Raw genomic sequence first — 16,247 nt, 5'->3', positions numbered from 1 at the left:
CTAAGAGGAATGAGGGTATTAGGCCTGACGTCGTGGCCAGATTAGGCGTGATATCCTGACCAGACTTCAGTTTGGGCAATTAAATTCTTCCTTCCGAAATGCTCCTTTTACTTTCAATTGGATGTGCTATTTTTTCCTCTCTTCCTGGTCTAAACTGTTGTGTGTTGAACACTTCTAATAGCTGTCCTATTTCACCCCAAATGTGGCTGCATTTCACTGGTGGGTAAATGATGATGTGTGCACGTACATGCATGCTGTGGGATCCTATGTGATGAAATATAAAATATGGCACCTAAGTGGATGATGATTTTAGTGCAGTTCAATATCAATGTGTCTAATGTAAGTTGCACACCTGACAAAGTAGAAGCAAATTTGATTTTTCTGAATCTTAATTTCCAGTATATTGTATTAAACAGGGGAGAGAGTGGTTGCCTTTGCCGCAGTGGAAGGGATCTTCTTCTCAGGTTCTTTTGCTGCTATATTTTGGCTGAAGAAGAGGGGTCTGATGCCTGGACTGACATTTTCCAACGAGCTTATTAGCCGAGATGAGGTAATATGTGGAACGTCACATTTGTTTGGGGGTAGAATGCTCCTCTAGCTGAGAGTAGTGGGTGGCTGGGCTCTGAGTGAATCCCCAGGCCACAGGAAGAGGCACAATTTTTTCTGCGTGTTCCCCTCTCCCTCTAGAGCTGCTGCCCACGCACACTTTGAGCAGAGCCTCGTAGCCAGGCCAATAAGGGCAATACTTCATCCACCTCTATCAGCAGGTGTGGGAGAGGAAAGGGAGAATTGCGTCAGATGCTGAAGAGGTGGAGTTTCACTGGGGAAAAGGGAGAAAGCAGGTATGTGGATGCAGAAGCTGGGGGAGCACAAACACCAGTGAAGAAAGGGGAAATCCAGCAGGGCAGCAAGAGTGAGTTGCTGGCAAGATGGAGCTGTTTTGACACATTACTGCTGATGGGCTGGAAGAGGGCAAAGGCCTGAGTCAGTTCTCAAACCCAGCCTACCCTGACATACATAGTAGGTTTCTTCCAGAGCTTGTCACGTGGACGGGTGCCCACGTGGACGGGTAAGGAACTGCTTGACTTGTCCATTAACTTTAAGCCACACCTACAGTATCCTCTCACATGCTCAGCCATAGGTTGGCTGAGGCAGTTACGCTGGCAGTGGATAGTGGCAGCACCAGTAAGACCCTCCCTCTCTGCTGGTGGGCACCCTTCCACAGTGCAGCATGTAGCCCTGAGTCTGCAAACCTTGACATTACTGGGAATTGCAGGAGCACTGAAATCCTATGAGGGAGTAGGCTATTTTTAGAACACATTTTAAGGGAGAAGGGGTAGAACAGGGTTGAGAAAGAAATTACCACTGGACAGATGTTAAGTGAATGTAGGAGAGCTTAAATACCACCTTGTTCCTAGGCAAGAATAATCAGCATCCTAAATAAAGCTGTTCACCTAAATCATATTAAAAGGAAAAGAAATAAGATGAAAAAAAAATCCTAATTCACAGTGTGAACAAGGAATGAACTGGAGACACATGGCACAAGAAACAAAATGATGGTGAATAATGGGAGAGAGCAGACTTGAGCCAGCACAGTGCTCAGCTTCCAGCACTGAAGGCAGCAGAAGTCAAATAGCCAGCAGAGAGCAGCAAGTGTGCACATGTCCTGGACTGTGCTGCCAGCTGGGGTAGCCACATACAGGGGATTCTACAGTGCAGCCTGTGCCCCCTAGCTTTACAGTGGAGGTGCAGCCTGGTCACCCTAGGGTCCTAGTGTGTGTATCAGGGGCAGGCAACCTATGGCATGCGTGCCGAAAGCGGCGCACAAGCTGATTTTCAGTGGCACTCACACTTCCCTGGTCCTGGCCACCAGTCCGGGGGGCTCTGCATTTTAATTTAATTTTAAATGAAGTTTCTTAAACATTTTAAAAACCTTATTTACTTTGCATACAATAATAGTTTAGTTTATATATTATAGACTTATAGAAAGAGACCTTCTAAAAAAGTTAAAATGTATTACTGGCATGCGAAACCTTAAATTAGAGTGAATAAATGAAGACTTGGCATACCACTTCTGAAAAGTTGCTGACCCCGGTGTATATGAATGCAATTGGCTTTGCACTGCCTTCTACCACAGCACTCAGGTGGTGGATGGTACAGGTTGCCTTGTCCTGTTTTGTAGCTCTCTCCTACAGAACACAGTACTTGCACAGGGCCTTCTGCAGTGCTTGGTCCAGTGTGGGAGGTATTTCTAATGAAGTAGCTGACTTTGTTCCCCTTCTTGTTCCTCTAGTAACGTACAGTAAATATATCTTGTGCAGTGGAACTGTTCTGTCTTACTGACACTGTTGGTGGGGAACACTTTTTAACTTAAACTATTTCTTAAGAAATTAAAAAGTATGGTGGCTTGTAATATATTTGTAAGGCTGCACCTTCCAGTATCTTTCTGGTATTGAATATACCAGTCACTGTAGTAACATGTATCCTCCTACTTCCTCTTCACCCCATCTTGTAGTGATGACTCGTAGTGGGCGGGGCCCTGCACAGTTAAGGTTCTGTTAGAAAACATACATCAAGTTTAAAATCTGAAACACTGTAGAACCTGAAGGACAGATTAATTTGCAAGATAAACATAGCAATGGTTGAATCTACTGGCATTGGCTTAAAATGGTAAAGGATTCCATCACAAGGGAAAATAGCCAGTAGCTCTTATTTACTCTAATTTAGAAGGAAGCTGTATTATAAATAAAGCAATGTATGGCTCAGGCTTGAGGCAACTTAAATGCTTTGGAAAATAAATTCTACTTCATGTCCACTAATAAGATCCAGTTTCATTTTCTATTCCTAGAAGTCATTGTAACCTTTTTCATGCAATCATGTGTGTGGTTTTCAGCAGAAGTTTTCTATAAAACTCACTTTCAGGTTAATGTGATGTAGGATGCTAAATACAATAAGTCTAACTGCCCTTTTGTGGTATGTCATTCAGCACCAAAAACACCCCCCGTTTTCCAGTTCAGTTTCCAATGGCATAATTGTAACTACATAGATAGTTATTGCAATAAAAGTACAAAATTCACAAGGCATCTGTATTGAGAGGCTCAGCACAAAACTAAAATGATAAAACAACAATATAAAATCCTGTAAAGAAAAGAAAATTTAAATTGTTTTCTGATGAACCTGGTTAGATAGATTGTGGGCACCACCTAATGCATGGTTATTCTATCCAGTCCTCCTTTATTTTTATTCTTAGTGTCCTTGATGAAGTCTTGTGGCAACGAGACCTACACACTAACTGCATGTTGAATGAAAAAGTATTTTTCAGTTTTAGATTTGATCCTAGTAATGGAACTTGTTTTGTTAAATTAACCTCCTCCTTTCTGCACATGAGAGGAGGGCACATGACAGGAGGAAAAAATCTTAATACAGTAACTCCTTGCTTAACGTTGTAGTTCTGTTCCTGAAAAATTCAACTTTAAGCGAAACAATGTTAAGTGATTCCAGTTTCCCCATAAGAATTAATGTAAATGGGGGTGGGGGGGCGCATTAGGTTCCAGGGAAATTTTTTTCACCAGAGAAGACTATATATTTTGATTTAAAGCACTGGTCAAGAAGACTTGATTTAATCATGGATTTCTAGATAAAAGTGCATTCTTGTTGTTATAACCTTAATACATATTTGTCACAACTTAGAGATAGATGTAGGTTTCATTTTTAGAAGGTACACATTGCATTTTTAAATGCATTTAAAATGATAGTACCATAGAGTAACAGCTATATTTTTTGCTCAAACATGAGAATTCAAGAATAGTCCAGAAGGAAGACAGGCAGTCCTTAAGAAAGAAGTATGAAATAAAAAAGTTTACCAGCCTAAAGATCCTGCATGTTCAGACATGTTCCTTTCATCATTATCAACACAGCTACCTCCTGAGAAGGAACACTTCTCATGATGTTTCATTTGGGCAACCAGGCCTTGCACGCATGCCTGTCTTACTCACAGGTAGTGGAACATCATTAAAATGTTCCCAAACTAGGTCTCTTTTACTGCCTTCTGCATTATAGGTTTTCCCTTCTAGTAAGAGAATGGTATGGTAGATCTCAGATCAATGAAGGCTACACCCAGAAAGACCTCAAGACTTCTGGAATATGTTGCTCAAACAGTTTCACTGTTGTTTCTACTGCCGGTCCTTCCCTTCTTACATTTATCTCCAGACTACTTATCCTTGGCCAGATCTATTCTGCTCCCAGCTATCTTCTATCCATTGAACTTTTTGAAACTTTCCACTTTTAGAGAGAGGTAAGGGATTAACTCTGTGTACACAAATTTGCAGGGGGACAATAGGGTTGAGGTCTGTTGTTTCTCACCTATATATATTATTTATTTATGTATTTAAAAACATTTTTGCTGTTTAATAAGCATGTTATCTCTGGAGATACAAATCCACAGTTTGAGAACTACAAAACTAAGCATCTCTGATGGTATCTTCTAGACTGAGCACTGAGTCCCATTGGGTAGATAGAAAGATTAACCTAAATAATATATAGAGAAGCCCTTGGAACGCCATAAGATTGAGTGCATATTCCATGAACTATTGGAACTCATTTACAAACCTTTTCTTAAATATTACATGATTATATTGTCTCATAGTATAGAATTAGAATTTATAATCCCTGTTCCATGATGAGCTATAATGTATCTTAATTAAAACTATATTTAGATAGATTTTTTCCTCAAAAAGCATTTTATCAAAAAAATGCAATTTAAATAAAATTGATTTTTATCCACCCTGATTGCTATGAAGCAGGAAGTTAGGAAGCTTATTCCTCTCAGAGAGACAATTATCAGTACAAGGCTTTAAATAGCAAATCATGAGGGGCAGGAGAAATTAAACTTCTTTTAATTCTTTTGTATTTCAGGGTCTGCACTGTGACTTTGCTTGTCTAATATTTCATTATTTAGTGAACAAGCCTTCAGAAGAGAGAGTCAAGGAGATCATTGTTAATGCAGTTGAAATTGAGCAGGTGAGCAGACAAGACTGATTGGTACAGTGTCACTGATGGCACAAAAGTATTTTCATGTGTAAAGAAGGTGATGCTGTAGTAGAATTTCTGGAATGCCTAATAAATGACTTGTCCACACATGTGAACCACTCTAAAATTCCAACACACCACCTACAATCTATCTCTTGGTACTCTTGCTTGTCACAGAGAATAGAGGGCAGAGATGATTTTTGACGGTACTAGCCAAGTGATTAGTAAAAGTGAAAGCCAGCACAGATGGGTTTTCTCTTTCATGTTCAGTCACATTTACCTACAGGTAAGATTTTTTTCGTTGCTACACATAGAATCTGATCCGTCTCCAATTGAATTAAATGGCAAAACTTCCATTGATTGTTAGTGAGAATTGGATCTGTCACATAGTAAAAACACCAGTGAAAATTCTCACTGACTCTTTCACAAAATAAATATTAAATATAGAAAGTTGCAAAGAGCTGATCAAAACAGGAGACATTTGCTGTGTTTCTTATGATGCAAGTTATTTAAGTTGTGAACAACCTCTGAGTCTGATTTCATAGAAACATCACAAACAGTATACAACCACCAAGTAGATACTATTTGTTCCCCGTAATTTGCACTGTCCCTTCTTTTAAATGTCACTATTGTGTTTTACTCCAGGAGTTTTTAACAGAGGCTTTACCAGTAGGGCTGATTGGAATGAATTGCACTTTGATGAAACAGTACATTGAATTTGTGGCAGACCGGTTACTGACAGAACTTGGGTTCTCTAAGGTAAGAAAGTTGAGAGATGACACTTTCAAAAAATATTGACCTGTTAAAATGGCCAAGGAAAGTTATTTGTGTGCTGCACTAATTTACCACAGGTGTGGGTATCACACCTATGCTGTACTTTTGCATTCTGCTGTATCTCACACAGAGAACAATGTCAATAAACAGATTTCATTATTTGGAGCAGATGAAACCATTGTTTCTCTGGCCAGGGTTGCCCTGTAATTACTATTTGGATTTAAATTGGAAGTGTGTGTTGCATTCAGGTGTTCTGATTCTAGGAGGCTATAATGAAGTAGAGTCATTTATATTCATTGCACAAGGTTAACAGATTAGCATGCCCATCTCTTGGGTGATCAATATAATGCTGAATTTGCTTAGATGGAAGCAAGTGACCTTTGAAAAATGCTGTTACTCTGAGGAAAACAGATCTGTTAATAATGCTGACAGGAGAACGTCCTGAGGATAAACCCTTTAATTACACATAGAAAGAAGTGAACCTCTGAAAATAAGTTAAGAGTTGCGTAGAGATTTTTGTGCGGGATGCATTCATTGGTACAAACCCCAAGTAAAAAAACATTAATCAATATATAGGTTAGAGTGGCTCTCTCAGGGTGTGAAAAGTAAACGTTTATATTGCACTGCTTTAGTGGAGTGAGAGCCAAGTCTGTTCTAATATCTTGTTTTCTGAGATAGTTCATGCTCCCTTGCTGAGTGCTGGTTGCCAGGGTTGGTGGGTTGAGGAGGGGAGAACCAGTCGAGATATTACCTAAGAGAAGCTGGAGAATTCCTGCTTTATTTTTACCAAGGAAAGTTACCAGTAAGTGGGTGCTGCTGCTTCGAATGCTGGTCCCTGTGTGAATTCCACACAAGGGCATGCATGTGCTTCCAGCTCCTGAAACGGGATATTTGTAGTAAGTAGCATCTGTTGGTCCTCACATTTGCAGTTGCTCTCCTCATGCTTCAAACTGAGGGCATAAAGGGTGGCACGGACCAATGCCTCTCTAATTCCTTCTTACCACTGTCTGGTTTGAATTCTTTGTGTCGATGTGGATCTTCCTCTGCTTACAATATCTGTGATTATATATTGTAAATAGTTTTTGGTAAGTTTAGACCTAGTGTTTAAGTGTGTTAGTATTTTTGTAGCTAGTATAGTTTGTTTAGTTCTCCGGAACTTCTTCCCATGGAAAACGACTATGCCAAGAGTCTCAGAGTTTAAGAACTGTATTTCCTGCCCTGGTTCCTTCTGCTTCATCAATGAACACTAGCACTTCCTTTACTGACATGGGGAGGCTCACCGCCAAGTGCAGCATCGGCCGCAGTTTCCCTCTTCAAACCTGTAAGGGATGAGAGCTCCATCTGTGGATGCATCTCATGGAGCTGGCCATAAGACCCCAGTTGGATGCAGACTGGGGAGAATCTCAGTATAGTGACTTTGTTGCGAGTTGTGCCCCTGCTGAGTACAAGCTCTGGACTAGAGGTCGAAACAATTAAGCCTAATAAACTTCTCATAAGAGTAGGGAACATAAGTATAGGCATAAGGAGAGATCTCTAGCCAGATTTGCATCTATGAAAAAGGATCCCTTCCCGTGTTGGTCTAAGTCAGGTAAGTCCTCATTCACTGGTCCTTAGGGATTAGGTCTGCACAAACCTGTCCAAGAAGGAAAGATGCAAAGGAAGAAGGATCTAACAGTTCTGGTTCCAACTCCTTCTCACAGGACAGATTGGCCCTGTCTGGGAACTTTACACTGTACACCTGGGAGTCAGTGATTCCGGCACACTCTGAGTTCAAGAGCATTGGAGGCCCGGCCCCACTTCAGGGACTCCTTGAATTCCAGGAAGAACTGAAACCTTTACCTCTCTGGAACATATTTTTGCTCAGCTCTATTCACAATCTCCTCTGCTGTTGGGCCTGGTCCTTTTTAGAGACATTTCAGTGTCAGGAAGAAACACCTTGAGGAAAAGAGGATCGTCCCCCACTGCATCCACAAGTTAGAGAATTCTTCCATTGGTGCCTCTGGCACCACAGGTAGAACAGGAGCCCACCTTTTCATCGGATAAATCAAGTGCTCCAGGGGATCTTTCTCCCCAAGGGTGATGAGCCCAGACAGAACTACTGCTGGCCCTGGGGTTGAGGCATAGACAGAGGTAGGGGAGGCATGACCCTGAAAAGTTTGGGGACCACTTTTCTAGACCCATCACCCCAGCCAGTCATGAGGCATGAATCATGGTTTTGCTCTTCTTAGTTCTCCACAGAGGTCAAGAATACCACTGAGGATTTGCCTTTTGAGTATAATCTCCTCTTCAGTAAGGTTAGACCTCTGGCTGCACTATGCTCTCTTAAGGACTCTAGAACAACTCTCTGCTTCCTGGAGATTTATACCCTGGCCCTGAAGAGAGAGCACCACAAGCAAACCTGCAGCCCCAAACCTCCCCCCACCCTGGCACTTTATCACCAGTGCCTTCACAAATCACCTCGCAAATGACAAAGGGTTCAAAGATCCAGGTATACAACTTCCTCTGACTCTGCAACCACTGTCTACCCTCACCCATTATCCAAGAGTTTCACTGAGAATCACATGCTGATATTGATGCCATGCTGTACTGCCCTGCAGACATTGCATGGCTGCTACCCACTTCAAACACAACTGGAGGGCAATAACAGACAAGTGGGCATTAGAGATCATCCATGCCAGTTACGCAATATAGTTTGCCTCACCTCCCTTTCATAAATCTTCTTCTCAGGGACCACTCTCACAAGAAGCTCCTTCGTCAGGAGGTGAACTTCGTCCTTCAGAGAGGCACAATAGAACTGGTGCCATCCCAACATTGAGGGAAGAGGGTCTGCTCCCCGTATTTCATGGTTCCCAAGAAATATGGAGGATGGAGACCAATTCTCAATCTATGCCAATTAAGCATCTTCATTCACAAATCAAAATTCACGTGGCACTACTGACATCAATAATTCCCGCTCTGGGGAAAAACACATAGTTTGCAGCCCTTGACATGAAAGATATTTACTTTCATGTGGATATTCACTGGTACCACAGAACCTTTCTAAGATTCATGGTAGGACAAGAGTGCTACCAGTTTAGAGTACTTCCATATGGGCTGGTAACCGCACCCAAGGTCTTTACGAAAGTCTTCTTAGTGGTGGCCCAGATGAGGCACAACAGCTACACCATCTTCCCATATCTGCATGACTGGCTACTAACATGCTGAACAAGTCAGGAAGCTCAGCTGGCAACCTGTCCTTACTCTATTTCTGACATCATTGGAGATCTGTATAAATAAAGAAAATTCCACTCCCGCAAACACTGTAGGTTTCATAGGACTGACCTTAGACTCGTCCTCAGTAAAGGCTGTCTCCTTTTAAACAGATTTGAGGCCATGAGCAGTCACCTTCAGACCTCACGCTACATTGAGGAGTGTGTCTTTCCTTACTAAACCACATGGCTGCATGAGTGTATTTAACATCATTCGTCAGACTCCATCTCTATTGCCCGCAGGCCTGGTTTTGGTCTGTTTATTCACCTGGCAAGGACACCATGAATGCTAGGATAACAATACTGTAAAAGTCAGAGCCTTTCTTGTATGGTGGACAAAACCGGACCAGATGTGAGCAGGCATCCCCTTTCTCCCACTCATACTGGATGCAGCCATAATCATAGAGGCATCTCTCATAAGATGGGGAGCCCATATGGACAGTCACATTACACAATGCACATAGTTCCCATGGGAGGCCAGAATGCATATAAATGTACTGGAGAGGAGGGCAGTTCACCTTGCCTGTAATGCATTCCTCCCCTTCATATGGTTCGTCATATCCAGCTAATATCAGACAACATGATTGACTGTCTTTTGTGTAAACAAACAGGCTGGAGCGAGATCCCTTCCTCTGTGTATAGAGGCAGTGAATTTATGAGACTGGTGCATCAAGAAAAGCATCTTGCTGTTGGTGACATACTTACCAGATGTGCAGAAGACTGGCAGAAAATCTCAGCAGGCACTTCTCTGCAGACCATGAGTGAGAAATACACAATTCTGTCTTGATTGAAATCTTCACCCAGTGGGAAACACCAGACAAACAAGAAATTCAATCTTTACAGTTGCACAGCAGCATTAGGCTGAGACTCCAAGGGTGATGCCCTTCTGTTATCCTCTACTGACCATCTCAGGTATGTCTTTCCTCCCATCCCCCACTACCTCAGGTTCTATAGAAAATTCGTCACAACAGGGCCAAGGTTATCCTCATCGTATCTAATTAGCCCAGACATTTTTGTTTCTGGACCTCCTATGAATGTCATCCCATCCTCCTATCTATATACAATCTTTTTTAGATCAGGAGAAGGGCAGGATCAGAGCTTGCAACCCAGACCCTTTTCATCTCATGGCCTGGTATTTGGATCATCATCATACCTGAAACGTTCATATTCAGAGGCCATCTGAACTATTCTTAGCACACCAGAAAAATCTCCACTAGAAAATGCTCTCTAGCTAAATGGAGGCATTTCTCTATCTAGTCACAATGGAAACAGCATTCACCAGAACTGGCAGGTATCACTGCCCTTTTAGAAGATCTCCAGTCCCTCAAAATGTCAGGTTTTTTCCATTGGCTCACTGAAAGTCCACCTGGTGGCAGTCAGTGCCTTCCTCATCCAGTGAAAAGCCACACTATCTTACTCATCCTGCCACAATTTGATTCCTCAAAGGACTCATTAGGACCTTCCCTCCAGTGACAGTACCCACACTACATGGAACCTCAGCTTGGTACTCTCAGCTCTTACCTTCAAAATGATGGTCATATGTTCCATGTTATGCCTTTCCATGAAGGTTGCCGCCTTATTTGCCATCGAGTCAGCCAGATGGTTGAATGAACGGGGCGCACTCATGTCTGACCTACCGTATATCACAGAGAAATTCTCTCAATTTCAGAGTTTCACATGAACCAGCTTACCAATATTATTCCCAAAATCTCATGTTTTCAGCCAAAAATAAAAAGAGAGAGAGAGAGACTGCACTCCCTGAATGTCAAATAGGCCTTGGTCTTTTATCTGCAAAGAATGAAACTGAATGGGAGAACACCAAGAATATTTGTTGCCATAACAGAGTGCTCACAAGGACAAATGTTATTGACCCACTGGATCTCTGGATGCATTATTCTGTCTCATCAGTTGGAACATGTAACTCACCCAGACAGGTTTGAGGGCCTACTTTACGAGAGCACAAGCAATCTCAGTGGTATCTCTTTGAGCTGTATCAGTGCTGGACGTTTTGTAAATCGGCTACCTGGGGATTTAGCCACATCTTTACAAAGCATTTAGCTCTAGGCCAGGCTTTCATTGCAGATGCAGCTGTGAGCATAGTAGTGTTACAGATATCCGTACCATCTGCATCTTCACACTTTCCTCCTGTTTGAATAGTGCTTACCAGTCACTTGTGTGGAATATATATAGGGACCCGCACTTGAAGAAATGGAAGTTACTTACCTTTAACTGGAAGTTCTTTGAGATGTGTGGTCCCTATCTGCATTCCACTACCCGCTCCCCTTCCCCTCTGCGTTGGATGTTATCTATTTCATGGTAAGAGAGGGAACTGGAAAGGTGTCTGTCCATGCCACCCTTTCTGCCCTGGGTTTGAAGCACAAGGAGAGCAACTGTGCATGCATGGACCAACGGACACTATTTGCTACAGATCTCCAGTTTCAGGCACACGGAGCACACGCGTACCATTGTGTGGGATATACCTGGGGATCACACATCTCGAAGAACCCACAGTTACAGGTAAGAAACATCATTTTGTGATTATTCATTTGGGAATTCAGAGGAGCATCATGTTGTCATTTCAGGAACTCCAATTTAATAAAATTTACTTTCAGGTCTTTCAAGCAGAAAACCCTTTTGATTTCATGGAGAATATTTCACTGGAAGGAAAAACAAATTTCTTTGAGAAGCGGGTTTCAGAGTATCAGCGCTTTGCAGTTATGGCAGAAACAACGGACAATGTTTTCACTCTGGATGCAGATTTCTAATCTCTCTTCAGAGAGCATCTTGACTTTTTCCCCCTCCCTCATCTCACTTCTTGGGAATTTTTATGTATTTCTTCTGAAGTCTACTAGGATTTTTTTTCTGGCTTCCTACTTTGTGTGAAGTTATAAATTTACACGTGAATAGATTGTAATGTAGCAATACAATATGTAGGTTATAAGCTATAGTGTAAATATCTTTTTGCATTGCACCCTGTAAAAAGGTCCTCTTAGAAATTCATGCAGCTTCTTAAAGGGATATACTATAAAGAACTTGTTTGACACATGTTGTTGTGATCATTGGATAAAACTGGTTGGGTGACTTGTTTTAAATGGCTGCAATAAATGTTTTACTGTGCTTTAGTTAAGTTAATTATTTCTTAGTTTGCATCTGTACCTCACTTTGCAGTATTTTAATTCTGAACCCAGATGAGGTAACACTGCATGTAAATATGTTCCTGTAAACTCTTCTGACAACAGTTTTAAAATGTAAATTCGTGAATCTAGAGCAGTGCTTCCCCTGTGTCCCTATGATAGAGTATGCTTCTCCACTGCTTCAAAAACAGTAGAGGAAGGAGTGGTGTGTGTTTAGTGGGGTATACAGTATGATTATGGTACAATCTTCTCAGATCAAGTGATACAATTTGCTTGGATTTCCCTGTTAACCTGTGATCTAGCTCAAGCAGCATTGATGACGTGTGCCAAACCCGGCCTATCAGTAATAGCAGCAAGTGTTCAAGGGAAAAATCCTTCATATAAGATTTGATTTGTAATATAAAGCAGGTGGATCTATATTTAAAATTTGAGCCTGTAACGAGACAGAGAAGAAAAAAGTCTTTGGTGCCGTTCGAATCTCAACCTACTTTATTGTTAAATCCAGTTGCTGCTACTTACATGTAAGTGTCTTAACAATAAGCAGACTTACAGCAGCTTTAACCCCTTATTGCACAGCGGTTGTGATCAGCATCTGACACTGAAATATCAATCTCTACATATCTTCTTTATTTTATCCATTCTGCTGGGTATTCTATACTCTCTCATCCTTCTGAATTTTCCCAGTATATTTGTAATGTAAAATGGTGTATCGTTCTGATTTTTTTCCCCCTGAAGTGTATATTTTTACTTGAGCCTTATACCATTGAGATACTATGGTGATGGTCATCTGTAGAATAGCATGTTCAATGTGCAACATCATAGCGTTACACTAGAATTTTCAGACCATAGATAGTCACAATATAATAGTGTTTTAAAATTATTTTATCAACACCGTAGTACATTGTGACTATCAACCCCTAACTAGCGAGTGCTGCATAAATGGTGATGTGTGATCTGTAGTACAATCTAGCATGTGTGTGTATTTTAGTTGTTTATATCACAGGCAACTTCTACAGTATAGGCACAAATTGAAGGGATGATTTTATAATTTGACATTTGATGTAGAAGGAATAACAGTAACAATTCAGCCCAGCTTGGCAGTGACAAAGTACAACAGAACCCCGTTTATCTGATTTAATTGGGACATGGGGCCAGATTGGAAAACTCAGATAATCCAAAGAATGGGTAAGTATGAGGCTGCAGCACCATCTAGCGGCCACAGGAGAGATCTCCTGCTTATGGAACTGTGTGGGCTGGTGGTTCACTTAATAGGAGAGCCAGATAATGGAGGGTCAGATAAACAGGGTTCTATTGTAGTTACCATCTGAATTATGTGAAGTAAGTCAGGCATGTCAGTCTAGTTCCTGGTGGACAGGTGTCCACATCAGAAGCCATAAGAATTGGCTCCCCCTTGTTCAGAGTCTGAGCAAACGGGTCAAGGATTTAGCAGGCATGGAAGCAGAACTACTCTTTCTCCTAGAGATGTCCTGTTCAATCTAGAGGGAGACACATTGGTGGTGCATTGACGGAAAACTTGCACTTATGGCTGTATTGTACCTGTTCTTTGGTTAAATAGAGAACTACAAATTCTGGAGCTCTCAATCTAGCATGTTTCATGAGCAGTACATTCACATGGAAGGAGAAAATGTTATAACCTGAACGTGACCTGTTTGGGGAAAGGCAGAAGTGAAAGCAAGCCGGTACGGTGTACCGGCAAGAGCCAGTATGCCATGCCAGACTGCACCGGCTTTCGCTGCGGGGATTTAAAGGGCTCTGGGCTGCCACCGCGGCGGTCAGTCCAGCGCCCTTTAAATCCACCGGCTCCGGCGGCTGGGCAGGGACCGGATTTAAAGGGCTCTGGACTGCTGTGGCGGCAGTCAGCCCAGAGGCCTTTAAACCCCCCGCCCGTGGCTCCGGCAGCCGGGCTGGGGCCGGATTTAAAGGGCTCTGGGCTGTTGCAGCTGCGGTCAGCCCAGCGCCCTTTAAACCCCCCACCGCAGCTGAGATTTAAAGGGCTCAGAGCTCCCCGGTGCTGCGGGCAGCCCAGAGCCCTTTGAATCCCGGCCGCAGCTCCAGTGGCCGGGCTGGGGCCAGGATTTAAAGGGTTTGGAGCTCCCCTCAGCGGCAGGAGCTCTTGGCCCTTTAAATACCTGCCCCAGCCCCACAAAGCTCAGGGTTCCACGTGGCAGCTTGAGCTCTAGGCCCTTTTATTTGCCCCTGAGCTCTGGGGGTCTCCAAGCTACCTCTGTAGCTGGGAGGCCCTGGTTGATTTAAAGGCCCTGGGTCTCCCAGCCACAGCTGGTGCCTGTAGCAGGGCAGATCCCTGCTCTGGCCCTGAAGGGGTTAAAAACAGCCCAGGAAAGGGGCTGGGGCTGGAGCAAGCAGCCTTTAGGGCTGGGCTGATTGGGGGAAGTGGCAGCAGCTGGGGCCACGCCCCAAACTGAGCCACAGACCTGTATAAAAGGGCAGAGAAGCCAGGAGCCCAGAGAGTCTCTCTGCGTTCAGAGAGAGAAGGGCCTGGCTGCTGAGACAAGGTACCTAGCGTGGAGCAGGGCTGGGGAAAGGCAGAGGAGCTGGGGAGCTCCTGCCTGGAGAGCCCCAGGCTGTGGCCTAGCAATAGGCTAGGAGGTACCGGGGTTGCAGGGTGCAGCCCAGGGGTAGGCCAAGGCAGCAGGTCCAACCCTCTTTGCCGATGATGAGAGGCTTAATAGTGCAGTCTGCCCCAGGGTGTGGGGCTAGCTAATGACTGGGCAGTTGCCGAGACACTGAGGCAAAGTGGGGATAGAGAGGGGTTCCCTGGGGAGGGGAAACCCTAAAGAAGAAGGGGATGCTGCCAGGCGGTAGCACCCCATGTAAAAGGGGCACTGGGGTCCAGGAAGGGACACGGGGCCAGAAGCTAGAAGGCAGATCACTGGCCTGCAGAGGGCGCTACAGCTGCAAATTCGAGCTAATTCCCAGGAGTGACCAGTAGGAGGCACCGCAGGGGTGAGTGCACACCCGGTTACATGCCCCAGGACCTTTAAATCTTGAGAGGCCACGTCCCTTCTGGATGAGGCTGTGCCCCCTCAGGACTCTGTCAGTACTGGTAAGTCCTGTAAGTTACTTTTACCCCTGGGGAAAGGCAACCTCTTTTCTGCTTGTATTGTCCTCAACTTGGTGGTATGAGGAGATTTTTTTTAAGCATTTATCCAATCTTGTAATTTACATTAAGATACTTGATGTTTAGTCCAGGCTATTCACTGATTTGTATATGGATTTGCTCAGGTCCCTTAGATAAACGTAAAATACCAAAGTCCTGTTACAATCTTTATTCAAGTCCTGTGTGAAATATTTGTATAGTTTCGGTAATGTGGTTCAAAAGATGGTCCTGGCCATGCCAGACTTCCTAAAGAAACGGACGGGGCAATGTCTATTGCTTGCTAGTTCCTTGTTTTTTTGCAGAGCCTAAAATGATTTAAATAAACTATGTCTGGACAATGTAATCTAGTGCCTTTGGAGTTCTCGTTTTATTTGGTAGAGGGAAGCTCCATGCCTTGGCTCACGATAGGAAACAGAATATGCACTCCCCACATTTTCTCAGAATCATTCTGTCATGGGGGGCAGGGTTTGCTCTCTGTGCATCTAGCAAGGGGTTTTATCCCTTAAAACCTATGGATGTCCCAAAAGCTTTGCAGAGCTTTGGATGCCCACTGCCAGGGGGTGAGGATTTTTGGAAATCTACCAAGAGCTTCTCCCTCAGCTCCTTAGAGCCAAAGAACTCCATCTCACTGGTCAGGGCCAGATTAACTTTTTGTGGGTCTGGCGCCAAACATCTTTGTGTGCCCTTCTGGGGAATGAAGAGACCGGGGGAAGAGCACAGCGGGCAGGGTAGATTTGATTTAAATCATGATTTAAATCACTGGTTAGGAAGGCTAGATTTAATCATGGGTTTCTACATAAAAATCCATTCTTGTTGGTGGTTATAACCTGAAAACATATTCTTCACAATTCAGATATAGATTTAGATTTCATTTTTAGAAGGTACAAACTATACATTTTTAAATTGGATTTATTTTGAAAACTT

The 16,247-nt window shown here is 43.2% G+C and overlaps 1 protein-coding gene across 3 annotated transcripts in view; it reads left to right on the top strand.

Annotated features, from left to right (window-relative positions):
• Window positions 1–15,666, top strand: part of RRM2B (ribonucleotide reductase regulatory TP53 inducible subunit M2B) — a 47,029-nt gene extending 31,363 nt beyond the window's left edge. For all 3 annotated transcript variants that reach the window (XM_032771306.2, XM_032771303.2, XM_032771307.2), the window contains exons 6-9: window positions 417–550; window positions 4,915–5,019; window positions 5,674–5,787; window positions 11,663–15,666. In XM_032771306.2, coding sequence (XP_032627197.2) covers window positions 417–550; window positions 4,915–5,019; window positions 5,674–5,787; window positions 11,663–11,815 — 506 coding nt within the window. In that variant the 3' untranslated portion in view covers window positions 11,816–15,666. The remainder of the gene's footprint in view (window positions 1–416; window positions 551–4,914; window positions 5,020–5,673; window positions 5,788–11,662) is intronic.
• The last annotated feature ends 581 nt before the right edge of the window (window positions 15,667–16,247 follow it).

Source organism: Chelonoidis abingdonii, chromosome 2 (genome assembly GCF_003597395.2).
Source record: "Chelonoidis abingdonii isolate Lonesome George chromosome 2, CheloAbing_2.0, whole genome shotgun sequence".
NCBI lineage: Eukaryota > Metazoa > Chordata > Testudines > Testudinidae > Chelonoidis > Chelonoidis abingdonii.
The sequence above is the reverse complement of the archived record's forward strand: the minus strand, read 5'-3'. Positions and strand labels throughout refer to the sequence as shown.